Source organism: Dipodomys ordii, unplaced genomic scaffold (genome assembly GCF_000151885.1).
Source record: "Dipodomys ordii isolate 6190 unplaced genomic scaffold, Dord_2.0 Scaffold106, whole genome shotgun sequence".
NCBI classification, from domain to species: domain Eukaryota; kingdom Metazoa; phylum Chordata; class Mammalia; order Rodentia; family Heteromyidae; genus Dipodomys; species Dipodomys ordii.
In genome coordinates this window covers 8,263,836-8,271,438 of record NW_012267322.1, presented here as the reverse complement: position 1 = coordinate 8,271,438, position 7,603 = coordinate 8,263,836, and the positions used below count along the sequence as shown (strand labels likewise).

The 7,603-nt window shown below is 55.8% G+C and overlaps 1 protein-coding gene across 1 annotated transcript in view; it reads left to right on the top strand.

The window, feature by feature from the left end:
• Ccdc102a (coiled-coil domain containing 102A) overlaps nucleotides 1-3,838 on the top strand; it is an 11,754-nt gene extending 7,916 nt beyond the window's left edge. Inside the window, exons 7-9 of the mRNA XM_013027896.1 lie at nucleotides 13-183; nucleotides 530-633; nucleotides 2,980-3,838. Of these exons, the coding sequence (XP_012883350.1) occupies nucleotides 13-183; nucleotides 530-633; nucleotides 2,980-3,109 (405 nt within the window). The 3' untranslated portion in view covers nucleotides 3,110-3,838. The remainder of the gene's footprint in view (nucleotides 1-12; nucleotides 184-529; nucleotides 634-2,979) is intronic.
• The last annotated feature ends 3,765 nt before the right edge of the window (nucleotides 3,839-7,603 follow it).

Sequence of the window (7,603 nt, the reverse complement as noted above, 5' to 3'; positions counted from 1 at the left end):
ACCTCTCCGTAGGAACTGGCCGACCTGAAGCACGTACATGGCAAGCTGAAGAAGCAGGTCCAGGAAAAGGTGGCAGAGCTGACCCATGCCAATCGGCGTGTGGAGCAGCACGAGGCTGAGGTGAAGAAGCTGCGGCTGCGCGTGGAGGAGCTCAAGAAAGAACTGGCCCAGGCCGAGGATGAGGTGAGTACCCAGGGCAGAGAGCAGGTGGGCAGCAGGTGGGTGGGAAGGAAAGATACAAGGTGAATGAGTGGGTGAGGGTGAGTGAGGACTCCTGGATGGGCCAGAGAGGGAGGGAGGACTGCCAGAAGTGGTGGCTGGACGATGGATGTGCAAATGGATATGTAGTGAGGGTTTGTAGTAGCTTGGTATGTGCTGAGGGCTGGGTAGTTGTCCCTCTGGGCTGCCAGGTGGGGAAGGCAGGGGGATGTCAGGAGAGGGAGGAGGGGAGGGCAGCAGGGATGGACCGGACCCAGTGGATGACTGGACCTTGGTGACTGTCATGAACTTGACCCTTACTCACTCACAGCTGGATGAAGCTCACAACCAGGCCCGGAAGCTGCAGCGATCCTTAGATGAGCAGACGGAGCAGAGCGAGAACCTGCAGGTGCAGCTGGAGCACCTACAGTCCAGGTAGGCCGTGGCAGGCAAGCCAGCAGGAGAGGGGACCCCCCCCCCACAGGGCCCAGGGCAAGCCCAGACCCTGGGCGGAAAACATGGTCAGGGCTGGAGCCCCCAAGAGGGCCAGAGGGGATGGTCCAGAAGGAAGAGATCTGGGGAGCCAGAATCCTGTCCCCCTCCAGGCAGGAAGGGTCACAGCCAGGAAACCAGGAGGGGCTGCATGCAGGAAGCGAGCCCAGCTGGGGACCCTGGGTGGAGTGAGGTCAGGAAGGGCTGCCAAGGAGGTTTCTGCCAAGGCCAAGACTGCCGGAGGCGGGGCCAGCAGGGCTGGGAGTCACCAACAAGAATAGGCAGCCCCAGGGCCACAGGGCCTCAGATATCGCAGAACAGCAGGGATGTGAAGGGTTGCGGGGAGATCAGGGAGAGGCAGAGGGCTCCTGCTTTGAAGGCCGATCGCCCCTGGAGGTCTGAGGGTGAATGATCAGCCCACTTCACCACTCCCTTCCTCTTCCCATCCCGCCCCATTGCCCCCTCCTTTATGAGTTAGCCTGGACCCTGCACTTCTCCTGAGCCAGGAAATGTCACAGACATTCAGATCCAAGTGTCCTCTTCAGCCTAGAAGCCTGGGGGAGGTGGCCACAGCACTGTGTCCTTACCCTCAGACGAGGGACCTGAGTTCAGGTTGGGAGAGCAGGGAGGCTGGGTAGTCTTGGAATGCTTTGTATCACTGGGTCTGCTTGGTTTCCCATCTGGAAAATGGGATTGATGTGGTTCTGTATTTTATTTTATTTTTTGCCAGTCCTGGGGCTTGAACTCAGGGCCTGGGCCCTGTCCCTGAGCTTGAGCCACAGCGCCACTTCTGGCTTATTCTGTTTATGTGGTACTGAGGAATTGAACCCAGGGCTTCATGCATGCTAGGCAAGCACTCTACCACTAAGTGACATTCCCAGCCCTGTATTTTATTTTCATTTTTAAATTTCTTGGATAGGGAGCTGGGAAGGTGACTCAGTGGTAGAGCATTTGCCTTGCATGCATGAGGCCCTGGGTTCAATTCCTCAGCACCACATAAGCAAAAAGCCGGAATTGGCGCTGTGGCTCAAGTGGTAGAGCGTTAGCCTTGAGCTGAAGAGCTGAGGGACAGCGCCCAGGCCCAGAGTTCAGGCCCCACGACTGGACCCAAAAAAAAAAAATTTCTTGGATAGTCTGTATTCTCAGCTGGTACTCTACCATGTGAGCCACACCCCCATCCCAGCTTTTTGCTAGTTAGTTTGGAGAAAGATCCTAGGACTTTTTCTGTCTTATCTGGGTTAGCCTTAAACTCCTGAGTAGCTAGGATTTCTAGGTGTGAGCCACCACTACGCGGCTTGATTGGCTTGATGGTGGTTCTTACCTCCTATGAGAATTAAACCAGCTGATCCATGCTCCTAAAAGCACCTGCAGGTAAGTACTGAGTCACTACTCTTGCCAGCCTCATTGCCGACCAGGGGAGGGGCTTAGGCATGGGTTCTGTGCCCTGCCAGAAGCAGTGGGCCTGTCTAGAAAGACAAAAGGAAAGGAAAGAGGGATCTTTTTTCCTAGGGGACTAGCAGGGAGGAAATGCTGCTCCCAGATGGGGGCCAGGTGGAACCCAAACTCACCCAGTGCTGCTGTGTGCTAAGGTCTTGTGTCTAAAAGGACAGGCTCTGAGCCTCAGTTTCCCCAGTTGCCTGGAGCGATTCCAAGTTAGGTGGCACCTGACTTGGGATTCCAAGTCCAGCGGGCACCCACCCCTTGCAAGGCCACTTAGCCTAGGTCACAGTCCTCAGAGCCCGAAACTTTGGAAATGAGCCACAGCGTCCTGTTTGGCTGCAGACATGCATGTGTGGGGCAGCCGGGACAGCGGGATCCCCAGCACCGCTGTCTGTGTTCAGTTCGCCACTTTTCCTGTTTTAATGTCTGGGACGACTCACTAAATCACCTCGCCGTAATGGAGCCTCCTCTGTACTGTGTTAATAATTCATGCCTTCCAGTAAGATACGCTGGCTGGCCAGCCAGGCGGCCGCTTTGCCGGGGTGGGAGTGGGGGGTCATTTCCTGCACCAGCTCTTCTGCCAGGGGCTGAGTTGGCCTAGTACATTTCGACCTCAGGAATTTTATTCAGGATAGAAGGGCTCTAGATGACCCAAATCTGCTCCCTCTGACATTGAGCCAGCTGGATCCCCTCTCTAAGCCCCCAGCTGCAAATGGAGGTACCTCATAGTGCCTGGCACGGGCATCCACGAAGGAGGGTGCAGCCGCTGTCAGCGCAGCTGCAGCCACATTGTCAGCAAGCAGCAGGGCCAAACTCCTGCCCTGACCTCTCATCACTCCCACCCCACAGGCTCCGCAGGCAGCAGCAGAATGCCCCCCTCTTTGGGAAGATGCGCAGTGCCCGCTTTGGCACCGAGGAGGCCGGGGACGGAGCCAGTGACCTGGATGAGGACGAGGACCTGCAGATCCAGGTGGCCTAGAACCTCCAGGGCTGGGTGGATTGGCCTGAAGCCACTCCAACTGACAGAGCTGCCTGGGCAGGATGGGTGTCCAGACCCTGCCCCAGCCACAGGCCTCTTGCTTCGCCCAGGAGGATGACAGCCGGGCCTGGCAGGGAGGCCTGTTTGATCATATATGTATGTGTACCCAGGACTCACACCCATTTGGTCCTGTGGACATAGGACGGCCTGGCTCCCAGTACAGGTGGGCTCGACCAGCACCTCATGCAGAGGTGGGGCAGGCCAAAGGAGCGTCGTGGGGCCCCAAGCCAGGCTGCTGCCTCTCTAGGTCTTGGCGGTCCAGCGGCAGTTGTTCACAATACGATGTGATAAACCCAGTGTTTTGTAATAAATGGAGTTCACTTTCTCAGAGCAGAGTCCTGAAAGTGTGGCAGATATGGAGTGGGGGTGAGGAGCCAGCATCAGCCTGAGACAGGATCAAGTGTCATTGAATGAGTGAGGGAATGAGTGAATGGACTACCATCAGAGCTTGGGGGGTCTGGCATCGAGCCCCTGTCCAAGGAGGAGGAGGTGTGGTATGCATCTAATGCGGACAAGAGAATACTTCTGGTCGAGCATCTGATGGACTCAAATCTTTCCTTAGCCTCTTACTGGCTGTGCAACCTCAAGGAGGTTACTTGCCTTCTCTGACCCTCAGTTTCTCCATCTAAGATGTTTCCTAGTAGAGTGGGTAATAAATACTAAATAAATCCTCTCAGCTTTCCCTCAGTCTTGCTCTGGGTAGTAAGGTATAGGTGGTGGATTTACCTTGAATGTTTAATTTCTAAGCCATCTGCACCCAGCTGCTTTATACTGAGTTGAGGTGGAAGGGGAGGAGTCTCAATTAGAAACAGGAGCTGGCACTTGAGTCTTTGACCATTGAGGTAGCATTAGGGGCAGCTGCCCTCCTGGTGAGGCCTGTGAGTTGAATTTGAACTCAGCCCCATCCTGCAGGAGCAGGCATTGTGAGAATTATTCACAGGCAGCAATAGTGAGTTCCCTGAGCCCTGGGTATATACAAGGAAAGGCTGGGTCTCAGCCTGGCACCCAGGACAGAGTCTGTTGATAAGGGGGCTTCCTACCAAGGTGGGCGGGTGACAGTTCTCCACGGAGCCCAGCTGGGAGCCAATAAGCAGGTCCCTATGCCAGTGGAGGGGGTTTGCTGCCATGGCCCCCTCCTGGGTGCGGGAGGGAGCCAGACAGCCTTGCGGATCCCCCTGGAGGGCGCTCTCCCCAGGAGCCAGTGCCTGTGTCCTCAGCAGAGACCATTTCCTGCCACGGGGCTTTCTGTTTTCTCTCCCAAACAGGAAGTTAGCTAGGAAAAGGCCAAAAGTGTTGCCCTTTAACCCTGGGGATCTAGGAGCCAGGCTCCCATGACAGCAGCCCAGAGAGACACCTCTTAAGACCTGCCAACCCCAGACACAGAGCAGGCCCTCCAGGCCCCCAGACTCCCCGGCACCTCTACTGAGATAGTGCTAAGTCTGCAAGCAGAGAGCCACCCATCTCTATGTGCACAAAATAGAGGGGCCTTGGGAGGGGAGGGACAGCTCAAAGGCTGCACTTGGTGACCCCTGGGGGCCTGGAATGTATTCTGCCCTTCCCCCCCCCCCATAGCTCCCTTCACCTTCAGCCAAAATCACCCGTGATCTGCTGCAGCTTCTGCCAACAGAAGCATTAGCTCTGGCTCACGTGATGCTCTAGAGAAATCTTTAATGCATTGCTAATATTAGTCATGGGAAGTTTTCACATCAAAATGTGGGTTTCCCTCTCCTCCCATGTCAGCACCTCTGGCTGCCCTGGGTGGGTCCTGCTCAAAGGTGGCCACAGTTGCCCAGCAGAGTGAGGCTGCCCCTCAGCACCTGTGCACCTGTACCACAGTCCCTACCAGCCCCTCTAGCCTTGCTCTTCACCCATCTCCTTCCTGCACACCACTGCCTTACCATGGGAGGCATTTGAGGATGCTGTTTCCTCTGGCCTCATCCAGTTTCCCTTTGAACAGGGAAGAGGGGAAATGCCACACCAACACGCCCCCCCCAACACTGAATAAATAACCAGGCCAAGTCCACTCTCCCAGGCTCCGCTCTATGGGGGTTGAGGACTTGACTGCCAAAGCAGTTAATGTTTATTGCACATTATCCTTCCATTTATGCTGAGATCCGGAAGCTTGGAGAGAGCAAGTAACTATCCCAAGGCCACCCAGCTGCTTTGTCAGGTGGAGTCCAGAGCTGTCCAGGGCCCCCTTTATGGCCCCACCCTCTGAAGCCCCATCCCCAGCCTACCTTCCCAGGCCCCATCATCTCAGCCAGGCCAGATCCCCACCCACTCACCCAGCCAGCCAAGATGGTCCTCCCCCAGCAGAGCCCTGCAAAACCAGGCCTCTTGGATTAGGTCTTTTTTTTTTTTTTTTGGTCGTGGTGCCTGAACTCCGAGACTGGGCACTGTCCCTCAGCTCTTCAGCTCAAGGCTAGTGCTCTACCACTTGAGCCACAGTACCACGTCTGGCTTTTTCTGCTTATGTGGTGCTGAAGAATCAAACCCAGGGCCTCATGCATGCAAGGCAAGCACTCTACCACTGAGCCACCTTCCTAGTCCCTGGATTAGGTCTTAAAAGCAATCCAAGTGGAGCTAGGCACTCGTGGCGCACACCTATACTCTTAGCTACTGTACTTGTAGGCTGAGATCTGAGGATCATGATTTCAAACCAGCCCAGGCAGGAAGTCCATGAGATTCTTTTTTGTTGTTGTTGTTTGTCGGTCATGGGGCTTGAACTCTGGGCTTGGGCACTGTCCCTCAACTCTTCAGCTCAAGGTGAGCACTCTACCACTTGAGCCACAGCACCACTTCCGGTTTTCTAGTGGTTTATTGGAGATAAGAGTCTCACGGAGTTTCCTGCCCAGGCTGGCTTTGAACCATGATCCTCAGATCTTAGCCTCCTGAGTAGCTAGGATTACAGGAGTGAGCCACCAGTGCCTGGCATCCATGAGCTTCTAATCTCCAATGAATCACCAAAAAACCTGGAAGTAGATCTGGGAATGTGGCTTAGGAGTAGAGTGCTTGTCTATGCATGCATGAAGTCCTGGTTCCATTCCTCAGTACCACATAAACAAACAGTTGGAAGTGGCTGTGTGGCTCAAATGGTAGAGTGCTAGCCTTGAGCAAAAGAAGCTCAGGGACAGTGCCCAGGCCCTGAGTTCAAGCTCCAGGACTGTCAAAAACAAAACAACAAACAAAGTGGAAGTAGAGTTGGGGCTCAAAGCAAAAAAGCTTAAGGATGCGGACAGCGCCCAGACCCTGAGTTCAAGCCCTACAACCAAAAAAATAAAAGCATTAGTGTGTTTACTTGTTTCGCTAGAGAATCATCCTAGAAGCCATCACAAGCTGCTGGGCCTGGTGAACGTGCAGAGGGAGGAAGAGAGGGAGGAAGGGAAGGAGGGAAAGAGTGAGGGGTGGAGGACTTCAATGTCAAAAGGCTAAAGCCAGAAGCAGCCCACGCAGCCCCCTGCACTGACTGCAAACCAGTCCTAGATGGGTTTCTGCTCAGCAGCCCAGGGGCTGAATGGGGTGCTGGGCCCAGGCATTCCTCCCAGACCTGGGGTGCCCAGACAGGCTGGAGAACCGGCTGGACCAGCCACAGCAGCGAGCCCCTCCTCCCCCTGCAGTGAGAGTGAGGGGTGGGGGAACTGGCACTGCCCTTGCTCACAGACAAAGTAGATTCGCCCAGGTTGACTACCACACAGTCCCTCCACACCCAGGAGTGAGACACCCCGATCTAACACTCCAGACACACCTGGCTTGCTGTGTGCCTTCTGGTAAAGTCCTGCCCCTCTCTGGCCCTCAGTTTCCCTCTGTAAAATGGGAAGCACGGTGAATAGATTGACCAAACCCACATCCAAAAACAGGACTTTCCTTCTTTTTCTAGCTCTCCCTATGTTCTGCACTCCCTCCCAAGACCCCCGTGCCTTGTCCATCTGGGGACCCCCCCAGCCACTCCAGCCATCCCTTCTGAGGCAGTGGGTGCGGGCTGGAAGCTGAGGCAGCACCCCGGAACCAGCTGTAGCTAAGCCCTGTCCCCACAAACACACACCATCACCACCACCAGCCAGCTCCCCTGCCGACTTTATCTACTAATTGCAGGGTTGTATGATGCCAGCTGCTTCCCAGGCCCCCGGTGGGAGTCTCCCCAAGAGCAGGGGACCCTGGGAAGCCCACAGACCCAACTGTGCTGACATGCTCTCCCTGGCACTCAGTCCCCTCCCTGGAAGGGCCCCCCCCACAAGAGGTGACCAGGAAGCCAGGCCCTTCCCCCACCCAAGCCCAGCTGTGGTCTCCACTCAGGACCTGCTCCCTCCTCATTCGCTCTGGGATCCATCCTGACAGGCTGGCTGCTATGCCCTCCCTCCACCCCCTGCCCTGCCCCGCCCCCATCTCTGCACCTGCCCTGCACCCGGGCACTGGTGACAGCGCCACAGGGGCTTG